Here is a 15425-nt window from a genome sequence, read left to right as displayed (position 1 = left end):
CTCTGAAGTGTGACTCTTCACTTCTTTACAGACCTTTGCATCTTCATCAGCTTCATCTCATACATTCTGCATGCAGAGGTGGATGATGACAGTTCTCTGCATTGTTTTTCTTGCCCAGTTGAGGCACTGTATCCACTGTATCCTGAATCATCCCAGTATGGTGCGAGTGAATATTCTAATAACCACTTCTTGTGTTCTCGTCTTCCATATCTGGTAAGGCCAAGAGTCTTAAGTGCCATCTCCTTTTGGACCTGGCATTCTCGAGGCACCTTTCCTTTAAGAATTTTACCTGTGTGCTGGGAACGGCTGGCAGAGCCCCTAGTCTGTAAAATCTTCAACTCCCACTTCTGGCAGAACCTTGACAGCATTCCGGGGGGAGGCTGGGCACATGAAGACCTTGTTGTAGACCATGTTCTGCAACTCCTTTGCTGAGGCGGCTGCAAGGTGGTTGACCATCATGGTGGTAACCAACCCTGAACTAGAGGTTAAACCTCTAGTTCGAGGATTTCTAACATCTCTTTGAAGGGAGCAGTCAAGTTGGAGTCCTATTGGCCTTTCTCAGCCTGTAGGACTTAGGAAGCAGCTGACAGATACTGGCAGGCCAAGTGGGATCTAGCCCAGGATTCCACTTCCACACCTGAAGCAAAAAACTCAGGCGTGGAAGGAGTTTGGGGAGGCCATGGAAAAAGAATTTCGGCCTGCCACAAAGCTATTCTAGCAAACTGTCAAGTGACTATGGAAGGTAAAGCACGGTGTATGATGGGGGCGAGGTGTTGCTGACCTCAGGATACTGGGTGTCTGGCTTTTTACTATGAGACATTTGATCCCTGTATAACCATTGCAGGAGCTTGGTCTGCATTGGCAGCAATAAGTCATACTCATTCTTGCACACGTGTTTTACTCTAAAAGGCCTGTCCTGGTGTCCTGTTACAGAGTCTGTTCATAGTTTTTTAGAGAAGCTTTTATGTGAGTATGTGAAGTGGATGATGATGATAATAATAATATAATAATGATCCATTAATATTGCCCAGCCCTAGTACAGAGTATTATTATATCGTTGAATGTTCAGCCACAGAAAAGGCTTGAAAATCGCCCTGTGACCTATCGCAAAAGTCTTTTTTATGATCAAAGTAATAATGGTATGGGTCTACAATTTGCCAGTTTTCCTATTAAAAAGTGTATCATCACCCTTGAATTTTGTTCTGGAAAATCAGAGGTGGTCAAACTGGGAATTTTTGTGAAATTTGGTAAATTAATATGGAATGACCCACGTGTCCTCCTGAAGTCAAGTTGACCAACTCAGTGGACTGAATGGGCTCACACATCTTAGCCCAGGCAAAGTTGAAACTTCATACTCGTTAGCAGCTCAGATTTAGTTTGTGAGGTAGTATGAAGCTGCGGACCACATCTGAATTAAGCTGTGCAGAAAAAACATGTCATATTGTAATCTAGGCTTTTTCTTGCCCTCTTAAGGTTGATCAGCTGTTGTTAGAATTCATTTGATTTTAATTTCTAGTATCAGCTGATGTTTGCTGGAGCCACAGCTGTAAAAAGGGCTGGTCCTAACCATGAGATGTCCTTACTGAATCATCAGAGCTGAACTGGTGATGGAGAAACAGGTTTACCTTTTAGGTGACATGAATGAGTTGAAGGAAAGTTATGAACTGTTTCTGAGAGACAAATAACACCAAGCTCGTTTTTTGTGTAGCTGACAGCTGGTAACTGTGCAGGGGTGGATCTAGCAAAGCTTTTGCCAGGGGGCCAGGTAGGGCATTAACAGGGAAAGGGTGACACAAAGATATACTTTTCTTTCTTACTCTCATATAAAATATTTAGCTTTTATTAAATAGTTATCTGAATCTTACAACCAAAGTTTGTATAACAATACACAAGATTGGCTATAGACCATTGTTAATCATTCAGAACACTGTGTAAAAATAACAAAAAACAAAAAGTGAATGCAAAAGTGCATAAATATTTATTTTACGTGTTTGATATGTGTGGCGGGGTGTGGTCTGCCGTGCCGCTGCAGGGGAGGTGGACCTACCTGAGCGGCATCTGAAATCACGCCTCTCGGGAGTAAAGTCTGTGTTTTCTCGACTGGTTTTTTTTTTTTTTTTTGGTGTGTGTCGGGCTGTGAGTTGAAAAGCTATAGCCGGCTGTGTGGGTACACCAACCATGTGTGAAAAGTGGTCCATAACGCAATGCTTCAAAGTGTGTTCATGCAAATATTGTCGGGTCTGCCGTGGTACAATGGGACTTCTGCTCATGAACCTCTGTGCACAGCGTCTGCAAATCGGGGTTGTACGAAGTCACCTCATCTTTACACAAAACTGTAAGCTGTCATCTGTGAGGCCCAAGCGGTGTTTGTTTTTACCATAGTTCATGGTGGAGAATGGCTGCTCTGCTGAGTTTTGCTCTCTGTAGCCGTATGAATGGCAAACTACACTGATTAGCAGCGGCATAGGCACACTTAAAATTTCTTATGAAATTTTTGCTTTCTAGTTATTATTATTATTATTATTATTATTTATTAGCATTATCTCTTCTTCATTGTTCTATTCATCCTTTCAGACTGCTGACATCTTCCAACCAGCTCCATGGCTTTGTGGATCAGCTGACTGTAGTTTCTTTTGAAGATGGATATGAACAGAGACAGCAGGGCCATGTCTGCATGTACTTCATGATTTCCTTCAGCGCGAAGAGATTTGAATGCTGAGCCCTCATTAGCTGCCTGTTAGTGGGATTCTCCATACCTGTGTTCAAACATGGCTCCTGTTCCTCCAGGGGTCCGCCTGCTGGTGTCCTTTGACAGGGACCAATGGTGAGTTTAAATTGGACCGGCTGTCTAAAGGTGCTATTGACATTAAATTCTGACCAGATGTTGGTAACAACCCACCCAGTCCACAGATGTAAAGAAATCAAACCATAGATGGCCATAAATTATATGTAATAATGAGAAGTGGAACAGGGAAATGGTACAGAAACACATAAAAAAAGAAAGGTGCAAAAAGACCTGGAAAGATTTTACCAGCTGAAATCTATCAGTAATTACAAAACTAACCTCTCACTTAGTGCAAATTAATATCAGCTGGTTCAGTCCCAACTGGTGAGCTCTCATTACCAAGGTGTCACACAAGAAACATCTCATACTGGACAAAACCAATGGAGAGCTCCAGAAAGATCTAGAACCAGCAGGTATGATTGTTTCAAAGAAAACAATAAGTAATGTCACATTTGCCATCGCCTGTATGCAAGCTCACATACGTGACTGCACTGCTGAGGAAAAAGCATGTTGTGAACTACTGAGAGAACATAGTGTGGTCAGATGAGACTAAAATTAAACTAATAGCAACGCATGAGACAGTTTCCTCACACAGGAAGTGTGTTGAAGCTGTCATCACCAACAAAGGCTTTTGTATGAAGTATTAAATACATTTCACTAAGCGTGATTATTACATTATTACACATAATTTATGGACTTCTATGGTTGGATTTCTTTGCATGTGTGGATTGGATGGGTTGTTAGGGTTGGGTTACTATACCTGCAGTGAACCTTTGTGCATTTTACAGTTTGAGATGTGGACTTTCTTTGTAAAATAACATCTAAAAATACAACAACTGCAACAATGGTTAAACTTGGGCTGGGCGGTCGACTCCATAGGCTAATGCTAGATGACTGATACTGTTACTGCCACCAATGACAGTCACCAGTCAGCAGACTGGGTGACCGAATAGATTCATGTATAACCATTAGAGTAGCACTTTCACTCTCCTCCATCGCGCATGTCACTGGAGAGTGGCATTAGTCGAACATCCCTTTGGCGGATATTAGCTACACACAAATGGCACCCTTACAAACTCCAGCTATGCAGCATCTCAATGAGGATGACCCAGATCGGCGCACAGAATTTGCAGAATGGGCAAAACAAAAATTGGAACAGGACCCTCAGTTCACACAGAAGATTTTGTTCAGTGATGAGGCAAACTTTTATGTGAATGGTGAAGTTAACAAACAAAACCACCGCTATTGGTCTGTCACTAACCCACATTGGATGGATCCCTCCAAGACTGTTGGAACAACAAAAGTGATGGTTTGGTGTGGTATATGGGGAACAACGATAGTGGGTCCATTCTTCATCAATGGAAACCTCAAGGCCACTGGATATTTGAAATTGCTACATGATGATGTGTTTCCCTCTTTATGCACTGAAGCTGGCACATTCCCTGAGTTTTTCCAGCAACATGGTGTCTGTGAAGGTTCTCAGTCATCCAGGTCATTGTACTGGATGACTGGATGTCATCCAGGTGCACCATCTTTCTTTGCAAGCAAGATGGTGCACCACCACATTATGGGTGCCAGGTCCGAGCATTCCTAGATGAACAGTTTCCTGGAAAGTGGATTGGTCGTCGTGGGCCAGTTGAATGGCCCCCAAGGTCTCCCGATCCCTTAGACTTTTATCTTTGGGATCATCTGAAGGCAATTGTCTATGGTGTGAAGATACGAGATGTGCAGCACCTGAAACTACGGATACTGGATGCCTGTGCTGGCATTTCTCCTGCGGTGTTGCTATCAGTGTGTGAAGAGTGGGAGACGAGGGTTGCATTGACAATCCAACACAATGGGCAGCACATTGAACACATTTTATAAGTGGTCAGAAACTTGTAAATAACTCATGAAAGAATAAAGTTACGTTGAAACCAAGCACACCATTGTTTTTCTTGTGACATTACCAATAAGTTTGATGTGTCACATGGCCCTCTTCCTATTGGAAAAAACAAAGGTTGTATCCAAGATGGCCGACTTCTAAATGGCCACCATGGTCACCACCCATCTTGAGGAGTTTGCCCCCTGACATATACTAATGTGCCACAAACAGGACTTTATTATCACCAACCATTCCCATGTTATTGCGGTGTATCCATATAAATGCTCCACCCTGTATATAATATACTATACCTTATATAATTATAACTATGTGGGTTTTAGACCTTGGCTTAGAATGGCCTATGAACTTATTTTTATTTATGAAGAAGCAGAACGTCCTCCCTCCCTCGCTGTCTGTCATTATGTCGCACACTGGACCGCCTTCTCCACCAAAACACAACATAAATCCGGTCAACGATTCACTTCCTTATAAACCATTGAATCAGGTACTGGAGCTGTAATGTGCTAAATAAATCTTCGGACGTCATTGGTCACGTGGGCGCTGTCTATTTTTTTTTGACACATGAGGTGGAGCTTCAGCTTCAAATTGCTACTTTGAGGTTTAATCATTGTGTGCGTGTGTTTTAGATATTGTGTTAGGGATTTTTAACCCTGGTCCTGCTGTCATCTGTAGAGTTTACTCAACTCAAAATGAAATATCCCATGTGAGTTTAAATTATTTTTTTTCACAAGATTATTATTATTGTTGTTATTATTATCGTGAGCTGGTTTTAGCCCTGAAGCAAGCTAGACAGGGTCAACTGAACACGAGCGCGAGAGAGCGATGATGACGTCAACGACAGCCCGGGCAAGCCCAGCTGTGAGCGCACGCGCGAGTGTGTGACAGTTCGTCGCCAGCTTTCGTACAACAAGGAAGTGGAGGGTATGTCACTGAAGGGAAACCTGGAACGAACGTGAAGCGCTAGTTTCCCCCTCCGAGGTAAGCCCCTGAGCAGCTATGGCGTGTTTGTTTGCAGTTGGATGTCTGCTGCTGCCACAGTTGTAGCGGTTTAGCTAGCAGTCTTTAAAATTAATCGGAAGCTCGGCTATATTCACCTTGCTGTTTCCCACATGATTAAAGTTCTACTCCGAGACGTTGGAGGCTCTCGTTTTTGCCTTTGTTAATGGTTTACGGATAACAGGGCGGTTTTGATATAGCTACAAATAGGAAGGGAAAATATCGCAAAATCTCACAGTCGGTGCATTAGCCTGTTTGTCATCCGTGTCCGAGTAAGCGTCGCCGGGGGCCGACGTGTTGTTTGATACAAAGCACCCCGGAAGCACGTCCTCCTTTCTGGCTATATTAATTTCTTTCAAGGAAGCGGAAACGGTGACCACGCTGTTAGGAGAGTTGCGCCTGTATAGTTGGATGTTAAAATGTCAGAAATTGTTAAACCTGTGAGCTATATCATGTGACATTGATGTCACTTGAGATTTGTGAGTGTTTATGGTGACTGTGATTATGAAAGGCTAGTAACTAATCGAGATCTCGGCAGTGAAATACATTGATTGCTTTGTAAGTGAAGATGCACTCCCATTTAAATATCGGTTTTCCTGGGTTTGCCGATCACTCAAAAAAGTAGTCTGACATGTCATGACATGACTACTTTTTGCTTTCTGTTTCGGGAAATCGTCTCTCTGAAGTGTGACTCTTCACTTCTTTACAGACCTTTGCATCTTCATCAGCTTCATCTCATACATTCTGCATGCAGAGGTGGATGATGACAGTTCTCTGCATTGTTTTTCTTGCCCAGTTGAGGCACTGTATCCACTGTATCCTGAATCATCCCAGTATGATGCAAGTGAATATTCTAATAACCACTTCTTGTGTTCTCGTCTTCCATATCTGGTAAGGCCAAGAGTCTTAAGTGCCATCTCCTTTTGGACCTGGCATTCTCGAGGCACCTTTCCTTTAAGAATTTTACCTGTGTGCTGGGAACACCTGGCAGAGCCCCTAGTCTGTAAAATCTTCAACTCCCACCTCTGGCAGAACCTCGACAGCATTCCGGGGGGAGGCTGGGCACATGAAGACCTTGTTGTAGACCATGTTCTGCAACTCCTTTGCTGAGGCGGCTGCAAGGTGGTTGACCATCATGGTGGTAACCAACCCTGAACTAGAGGTTAAACCTCTAGTTCGAGGATTTCTAACATCTCTTTGAAGGGAGCAGTCAAGTTGGAGTCCTATTGGCCTTTCTCAGCCTGTAGGACTTAGGAAGCAGCTGACAGATACTGGCAGGCCAAGTGGGATCTAGCCCAGGATTCCACTTCCACACCTGAAGCAAAAAACTCAGGCGTGGAAGGAGTTTGGGGAGGCCATGGAAAAAGAATTTCGGCCTGCCACAAAGCTATTCTAGCAAACTGTCAAGTGACTATGGAAGGTAAAGCACGGTGTATGATGGGGGCGAGGTGTTGCTGACCTCAGGATACTGGGTGTCTGGCTTTTTACTATGAGACATTTGATCCCTGTATAACCATTGCAGGAGCTTGGTCTGCATTGGCAGCAATAAGTCATACTCATTCTTGCACACGTGTTTTACTCTAAAAGGCCTGTCCTGGTGTCCTGTTACAGAGTCTGTTCATAGTTTTTTAGAGAAGCTTTTATGTGAGTATGTGAAGTGGATGATGATGATAATAATAATATAATAATGATCCATTAATATTGCCCAGCCCTAGTACAGAGTATTATTATATCGTTGAATGTTCAGCCACAGAAAAGGCTTGAAAATCGCCCTGTGACCTATCGCAAAAGTCTTTTTTATGATCAAAGTAATAATGGTATGGGTCTACAATTTGCCAGTTTTCCTATTAAAAAGTGTATCATCACCCTTGAATTTTGTTCTGGAAAATCAGAGGTGGTCAAACTGGGAATTTTTGTGAAATTTGGTAAATTAATATGGAATGACCCACGTGTCCTCCTGAAGTCAAGTTGACCAACTCAGTGGACTGAATGGGCTCACACATCTTAGCCCAGGCAAAGTTGAAACTTCATACTCGTTAGCAGCTCAGATTTAGTTTGTGAGGTAGTATGAAGCTGCGGACCACATCTGAATTAAGCTGTGCAGAAAAAACATGTCATATTGTAATCTAGGCTTTTTCTTGCCCTCTTAATATCTTTATTATTATTATTATTATTATTATTATTTATTAATTAGCATTATCTCTTCTTCATTGTTCTATTCATCCTTTCAGACTGCTGTTATCTTCCAACCAGCTCCATGGCTTTGTGGATCAGCTGACTGTAGTTTCTTTTGAAGATGGATATGAACAGAGACAGCAGGGCCATGTCTGCATGTACTTCATGATTTCCTTCAGCGAGAAGAGATTTGAATGCTGAGCCCTCATTAGCTGCCTGTTAGTGGGATTCTCCATACCTGTGTTCAAACATGGCTCCTGTTCCTCCAGGGGTCCGCCTGCTGGTGTCCTTTGACAGGGACCAATGGTGAGTTTAAATTGGACCGGCTGTCTAAAGGTGCTATTGACATTAAATTCTGACCAGATGTTGGTAACAACCCACCCAGTCCACAGATGTAAAGAAATCAAACCATAGATGGCCATAAATTATATGTAATAATGAGAAGTGGAACCGGGAAATGGTACAGAAACACATAAAAAAAGAAAGGTGCAAAAAGACCTGGAAAGATTTTACCAGCTGAAATCTATCAGTAATTACAAAACTAACCTCTCACTTAGTGCAAATTAATATCAGCTGGTTCAGTCCCAACTGGTGAGCTCTCATTACCAAGGTGTCACACAAGAAACATCTCATACTGGACAAAACCAATGGAGAGCTCCAGAAAGATCTAGAACCAGCAGGTATGATTGTTTCAAAGAAAACAATAAGTAATGTCACATTTGCCGTCGCCTGTATACAAGCTCACATACGTGACTGCACTGCTGAGGAAAAAGCATGTTGTGAACTACTGAGAGAACATAGTGTGGTCAGATGAGACTAACATTTAGTGATAATTTAATGTCAATAGCACCTTTAGAGATATATTTACTAAGAAATTTGGTGACATATTCAATATTTATTTTACTTGCTGCATACGTTGAAGCCGATCTTTCTGATCACCCTGTAAAGTTTACTGTACAAGGTCGAGCAGTGAGTTTCTGCCTCTTTGACGTAGTAGTTGGCCATTGTAAGTGGCATTGTTGGAGCTGCGTCAGCAAAAATTCCCGGCAGGGAATTACCTGTGCTTACACCTAGTTTCACATACCTGATGCTTTGTGTAGACTCGACTTTCAGGTTTCTGAAAATATGTTGGAATGTTTGTTATTTTTGGTTGTGATTGATTTGGGTTTGTAAAGCTTTCATTAGTTACACTGTCTTCACTAAGCCTTTGAAAAGTTATAGTGGGATTTTGTTTTTTTACTTGTGTGTTTATATAACTTAGAATAATTGTGCACTCCTCTGTGAACAAGCGAGTGCGTTGGTCCCGGCCACCTATTATAAATTACCAATTTAGGGTAACACTGGTGATACAGATAGGGGCAATGATGTGACATTCCATGCGTTAAATGTAGGGGTCATTAATCATCAGAGCAGCTGCTCATCTACAAGGTTGAAACTGTTGGTGGAAGTGGTTGTTATTCACTTGAGCTACTTGTAATTCAGACTGCTGTGCACTGGATATATCTAGCTTTTATTATTTGAAGGAAAAAAAGACAAATTGTTGCCCACTGTGTTAGTTCAAGAATGCACCAGGTTTAAACATAGAAGTCGTCTCATTTAAATGTAGCACAAATTTTGGAGGAGTTGTTAGGTCTGTTGGTCCTAAACTTTGGGAGAAGCAACCTGTCACTGAGCAGACTCCTCTGGTTGTTTGCACTGAGAGAATTGCACATACTGCACATTGTTCAGTGTTTTGTTGCTATAATGATAATAATGATTCTGATTTTGAAATGAAGTGCTGTGGATACTTCCAGACGCACTGTAATTCACATCAGGAACCTTAATGTCTAATGTTACCCTTAAACATTTCTCTTCATACAGTTATCATCTTATATGTCTTAGTGAGACATTTGCAGCCTAACACATAGGGCTGCCACAAACGATTATTTTGATAGTCAACTAGTCACCGATTATTTTTGCGATTAGTCGACTAATCAGATCATGCATCCATTGGACATACAGCTTATTGCACCAGCATGCATCTGCTCTTGTATAACTATTATCAGCTTACAGATTTAAGTGTGGTATGTGCTAACTAAAAATAAAGATGATAGTTTATTAAATTTTAATGAAATTTGCAGATTGTTTCGGTGGAGTTTAATAAACTCCTTGCTATCTAAAATATAACAGGGCACCGGAGTAAATTCTTGAGCATCTCACACTTCTGATAATCAGCTGTCTGCTTGACGTTTATTCAGCTGTGCAAAAACTATAACTTTGATCTCAGCCAAACCGATTTACTCAGGAACAAATAAAATACTAAAAAAGCCAAACAATAACATTTTTAAGTTATCTAAGTGACTTATATATGTTTAACCTGAGTAGCGAAAGACGGCGGTGGGTTTGAAAACGATTTGCAGGGAGTCCGGTGTTCTCACGGCTCTAGTTAGCCTAGCCCCCGGCTAGCTATCAAGCTAGTGGGTAACAGACGTCTCCGAAAACGTCGGAGCGCTTTTGAAAATATGTGGTGTCTTGATAAACTGAGCAGATATTTGAGGTTTACACAGCTACATTCTCGCCTGAAAATATGTTAAGCGTTTATTTTGTGACCCAGAAAGAATAATAAGAGTAATATTAAAACTAACTAGCTGCCGCCATTGTTGGAAACTGAGCTGGGCTGCGCTATGAATTCTGGGACACAGCTACTTCTTCTTCTGAGTTTAACAGCAGCTGGCATCCTTGTACATGCAGTGCTGCCATCTTCTGTTTCAGTCCGTTATTACACTCTTAAATCCTGCTACTTATTCCTGCGTCTTTTGTGATCTTACAAAGCTTCAAATGACTGTCGACTATTAAATCAGTCGTTGACGATTTTGATAGTCGACGTAATCGTGACTAGTCGACTAATCGTGGCAGCCCTACTAACACACCTGGTGGTTTGTGAGCACTTTGTATCTGTCAGGTTTCAAGCTGTTTTGTCAGATGATGGATTTGGTCATCCTGCTGTACCCAGGATGCACCGCTGCAACATACTAACCACATGCTAACTATAAGAGTGTATCTTATTTTTTTTCTCGGCCCATTTTGAGTTTCTGCTGCACAGCCTGGTAAAGCCAACCATAGTCTGTACTGCGGGTCAAATGAAATATGAATTTTGGGCACAGCCACACCTTCTCTCACATCTCATTTGACTGCATTTGACTTTCTGTCTTGTGCCAGCCTCTGCTTAGAAATGACCTTACACTCAAGTCAGACATGTGTGAGCAAAGACGAGAGTGAATATGACTGAGGTAACGCAAACAGTAAAGTACACAATCCAGGTACAGGATATCAGGATTCTGTTACAGGATGTAATAGAATTTGTTGGCTCCTCCTGCTTATTGTAACACATGATACATTTAATCAGTTGATGCCAGGTCTCTCTTGGAAAAGAGATTTTTAGTTAATCTGCCAAAATATTTCACGATACTTTTGCCTGTTTATTTACATATGTTGTAGCGTTGGTCAGCTAGGTGTGGGGCATGAAATCAGTTTGCAACATTTCCTTGTAGGGCCACAAAATGTCTGCAGTGAACCTTTGTGCATTTTACAGTTTGAGATGTGGACTTTCTTTGTAAAATAACATCTAAAAATACAACAACTGCAACAATGTTTAAACTTGGGCTGGGCGGTCGACTCCATAGGCTAATGCTAGATGACTGATACTGTTACTGCCACCAATGACAGTCACCAGTCAGCAGACTGGGTGACTGAATAGATTCATGTATAACCATTAGAGTAGCACTTTCACTCTCCTCCACCACAAATGTAAGCACACTGCACACAGTGATGACTGATTTACTGTTTCCATGATTACTTAACACAAGTTGACAAATATCATCCAACAGCTAATATAATAATAATAATAATAAGTTATAACAATTACGTGTTCTTTATTGTATTGTAATTGTGCTCACTTATTAAGTCTATTTTTTTTTTAATTCACTCCAACCAGCCAGCTACTGTATACATGGTGTTTTTCAGCCTGTCCATCTCTAAGTGCACTGTACCCCTGTTCTTCAAACAGTCTATTATTAAACAAAGAAGAGAAATGGCACTGGCCAAGTTACCTGCACCTCTCCACCCTCATCCCCAACAGTCTGAAGAAAGGTTTGATACTCTGCTCCTCCAGACCACATAGGCCAGATACTGAACTCCACAATGCCCCATCAAGGTGTGAGTTTGTTGGTAACAGCTAGAAAACATTTAAGCACAAAATAAAGCACTATGACACTGTTACTCTCACAGCGGGGGGCTGTGCTACATGAACACAGCCCCACCATCCTTTTGTTAAGTATAATTTCCCTGGGGGAATTCAAAATTGTGAGTTTGGTGTCAGTTACATCTTTTTTGTAACCCACTGTATCTGGGGTAGTGCAGATGACTCATAATTATGGCCATCTCAAACCTGTGGTCTCCATGTTATGAGCTCCCTCATTTCTCAGAGCTGCCTTCCTGTGTTCTCTCCCTTCAGGTACAGAGCTCTCACCTTCATCCTAACCTTCTTGCTCTACACCAGTTTCCACCTGTCCAGGAAACCAATTAGTATTGTCAAGGTAAGATATGGTATTCCAGAAACAGTACATGACATTAATGATTGTACTAATAGGTGCTGCACTGTTGTGCGATGTTTGTACACTGCTCCAAACAATTAAAAGAACACTTTGAAGAAATAGCAAATCTCAGATGTTTGTAGCAATTATTTATATGTCAAGACCTACGTATACATATACACACGGCCAAAATAAACTCATCATTCCAGTCTGTGCTCCATCACAGCTTGTTTACAGCCATCGCTGGTTATGACCAGCTGGTGTACATTGTCCTAATAAACACCCGCAGCCTTGGGCTCTGTCCAAATCTCCCCCAAAGAATAGAACAGGAGAAAGCTAAAAGAGGTAGCAAAGGAGCTTGATTTGTAATCCCAGTAAGAAAGAACACTGAACTGGAATGGATGCAGTCTGGACCCGGGACAAATTTGTGAAAGAACTCAATGCAGAAAATCAACGGAGGTGGGACAAAGACGGAGTAGACGCTGAGTGGTGTGCTCTACAGCAGCGGTCCCCAACCTTCTTGGCACCACCGACCGGTTTAATGTCAGACAGTATATTCACGGACCGGCCTTTAAGGTGTTGCAGATAAATACAACAAAATAAAATGATACGACTGAGACAAAAACGGTGGTATTCTGTAAATATAATAATAAACGTGAATTCACTGTGTAATAACTTTATTAGCAGCGTTCTCCTGAAATGCACCAACAACATTGAGAGTAACATCCTCCTCTCTGCCCCTTAATGCTCTCTGGTCGCTATGGTAACGCATAAATATTTCTTTCTCTACTGTGACCATCATGGAGTCAGGGAGAAAAGGCTTCATGAGAAGAAAGATCTTTCAGATCTTTTAGTGAAGGGCAGGAAAGACCATGCCAGTGGAATAGGGAAGACTATATTCAATTAAACAATCAAACTGCCAGAGAAGTGAGCAGGATGGTTTCCACATCAGGAAAGTGACGCTAAACACACCTCAAAAGAGCAGTTTGTGGCTCTGTGTGTCCAAGAACCTCAGAAAACTGGAGACCTTTAACTGGCAGACTGAGTCTAGAAGAACTGAAAAACTCTCAGCTGCTACTTTTTTTTATTTTGAATCTTGAAACTGTTAGATGCTTGATTTGAGATATTCATTAACATTTTTGTTTTTGAAATTCTCACCTCTTAAACAGTTACCCAATCACAGTAAAGACCCCTGTTTCTTCTTCCTGTGTTTTCTGTGTGGCTTAATGGTTTTGTGCTTACAGAGTGAGCTTCATAAGAACTGCTCAGCTGTCAGTGACGCAGCCATCATTGCATCCAGCAGCAGCCAGCAGCCCTCCCTGCTATCTCTCCACACAGATGTCGACTGCGGCTGGAAACCTTTTGGTCTGTCTTATCTTGAGATGTTTTCATCTTTTTCAAATGTTTATAATGTTACAAGTTTACACTAAAGGCCACAGCATCATCAGCAGCAGGTTTCTTAATACTCATGCATGCAAAACATAGATGAATGTGTCGAGCAATTAGTAAAAACCTCGCAGATAAACAAAACCTGATGTGCTGTCCTGAATTAAACACCTGTTCCCCATATTTACAGATAAAAGCAATTACAAACAGCTGCTGGGAGCCATGGACTACTCCTTTCTGTGTGCTTACGCAATTGGAATGTACTTGAGGTAAGATGGCAAGGTGTGGAGGAGGAAATGATTTTACACAGTAAATGTGAACTGGTGATGAAGAGGGAAGGCCGCAGCTGGCCAGTGGATTTGAATAAGGCACCTTCTTGCTATGAGGCAGCAATACTAACCATCTGCCACCCACCGTTATTAGTCGGATTATTAAAAATTCTCTGGTCTGTTTGTGTCAATAATTTCTACATATTCCTCCATCATTATATGTGCTGTGGTTTCACTGAAGTCCAGCATGTTTTCCATTTTTCCATCGATCTAACAATTCCCAGTCTGTCCTTCCGCAGCCCCTTGACATATACCGCTGGAGTGAGTGTGTTATGACCACTAATTTAGCAAGTTGCCAGAATAAAATGATAATTGTTGATTCGGTGTATTTATCCTCTTTATCCAACCCCAAAAACCACAACAGAACTTTTTTTTTCTCAGTAACTCTCAAATATTTAAACTACTTTATGTGCTGAAATGTGTGATGGTTAATATGATGTCATCACTGTGCATCCATCTAGCGGCATTATCGGGGAGCGCCTGCCCATTCGTCTGTACCTCACAGTGGGCATGCTGGCCAGTGGTGTGTTCACTTGCCTATTTGGGCTTGGCTACATCTACAACATCCACAACCTGAGCTTCTATATATTTGTCCAGGTGAGGTGCAGGATGATCATTTTATAGGATGATATGTTCATTTACACCGCTCAAAAAATTTAAGTAACACGTTAACACACATCAGAGCTCAATAGTAAAGAAAAAGAACATCAGATATGTCTGTACTGATATAGACTGGGTATGAATAGGAATTAAAAGACTTCGTTTGATGAAAATGACAATTATAAACCTACAGAGGGATAAATTTAAAGAAACAATGAAAGTGAAAAAAGTGTAAAAATAACATGGCAGGCTAGTCCACATCAAGGCCTGCTCCTAATGAAGCAGTGGGTGATATCCTGGGGATCTCATCCCAGATATGGACCTCACTGTCCGCAGCACTGAGCTGCTGGACGGTGAGGTACAACCTCACATGACACTGACTTGGCTCAGAGACATTACTACGACTCCTACTTTTACAAGGACTCTCCAGCACACATAGGAGTGTAAGTGGATATGCACACGAAAATGCACAATGACAAGTTTATGTAGCAATAAACTTGCCATTGTGTATGTTTATACAGAGGAAGTGCACATGTGACCCTGTAAGGAATGCATAACAACAAACTGTTCTGTACAGTGATTCACCTTCTTGTCATTTTGCAGGTGGCCAATGGCTTGGTTCAGACCACTGGTTGGCCTAGTGTAGTGACCTGTATCGGCAACTGGTTTGGAAAGGGAAGGTAATGTCTAAGAATTCC

At 41.7% G+C, this 15425-nt stretch overlaps 1 protein-coding gene across 1 annotated transcript in view; it reads left to right on the top strand.

Moving 5' to 3' along the window:
• Positions 1-3226: 3226 nt before the first annotated feature.
• Positions 3227-15425, top strand: part of LOC146499911 (glucose-6-phosphate exchanger SLC37A1-like) — a 32733-nt gene continuing 20534 nt past the window's right edge. Inside the window, exons 1-8 of the mRNA XM_085135356.1 lie at positions 3227-5648; positions 7898-8147; positions 11887-12033; positions 12334-12415; positions 13657-13777; positions 13989-14067; positions 14589-14724; positions 15331-15407. Of these exons, the coding sequence (XP_084991482.1) occupies positions 8092-8147; positions 11887-12033; positions 12334-12415; positions 13657-13777; positions 13989-14067; positions 14589-14724; positions 15331-15407 (698 nt within the window). The 5' untranslated portion in view covers positions 3227-5648; positions 7898-8091. The remainder of the gene's footprint in view (positions 5649-7897; positions 8148-11886; positions 12034-12333; positions 12416-13656; positions 13778-13988; positions 14068-14588; positions 14725-15330; positions 15408-15425) is intronic.

The sequence above is a fragment of the Neolamprologus multifasciatus genome, chromosome 16, assembly GCF_963576455.1.
Source record: "Neolamprologus multifasciatus chromosome 16, fNeoMul1.2, whole genome shotgun sequence".
In the NCBI taxonomy this organism is placed as follows: Eukaryota; Metazoa; Chordata; class Actinopteri; order Cichliformes; family Cichlidae; genus Neolamprologus; species Neolamprologus multifasciatus.
This window is presented reverse-complemented; position numbering and strand designations above follow the sequence as displayed.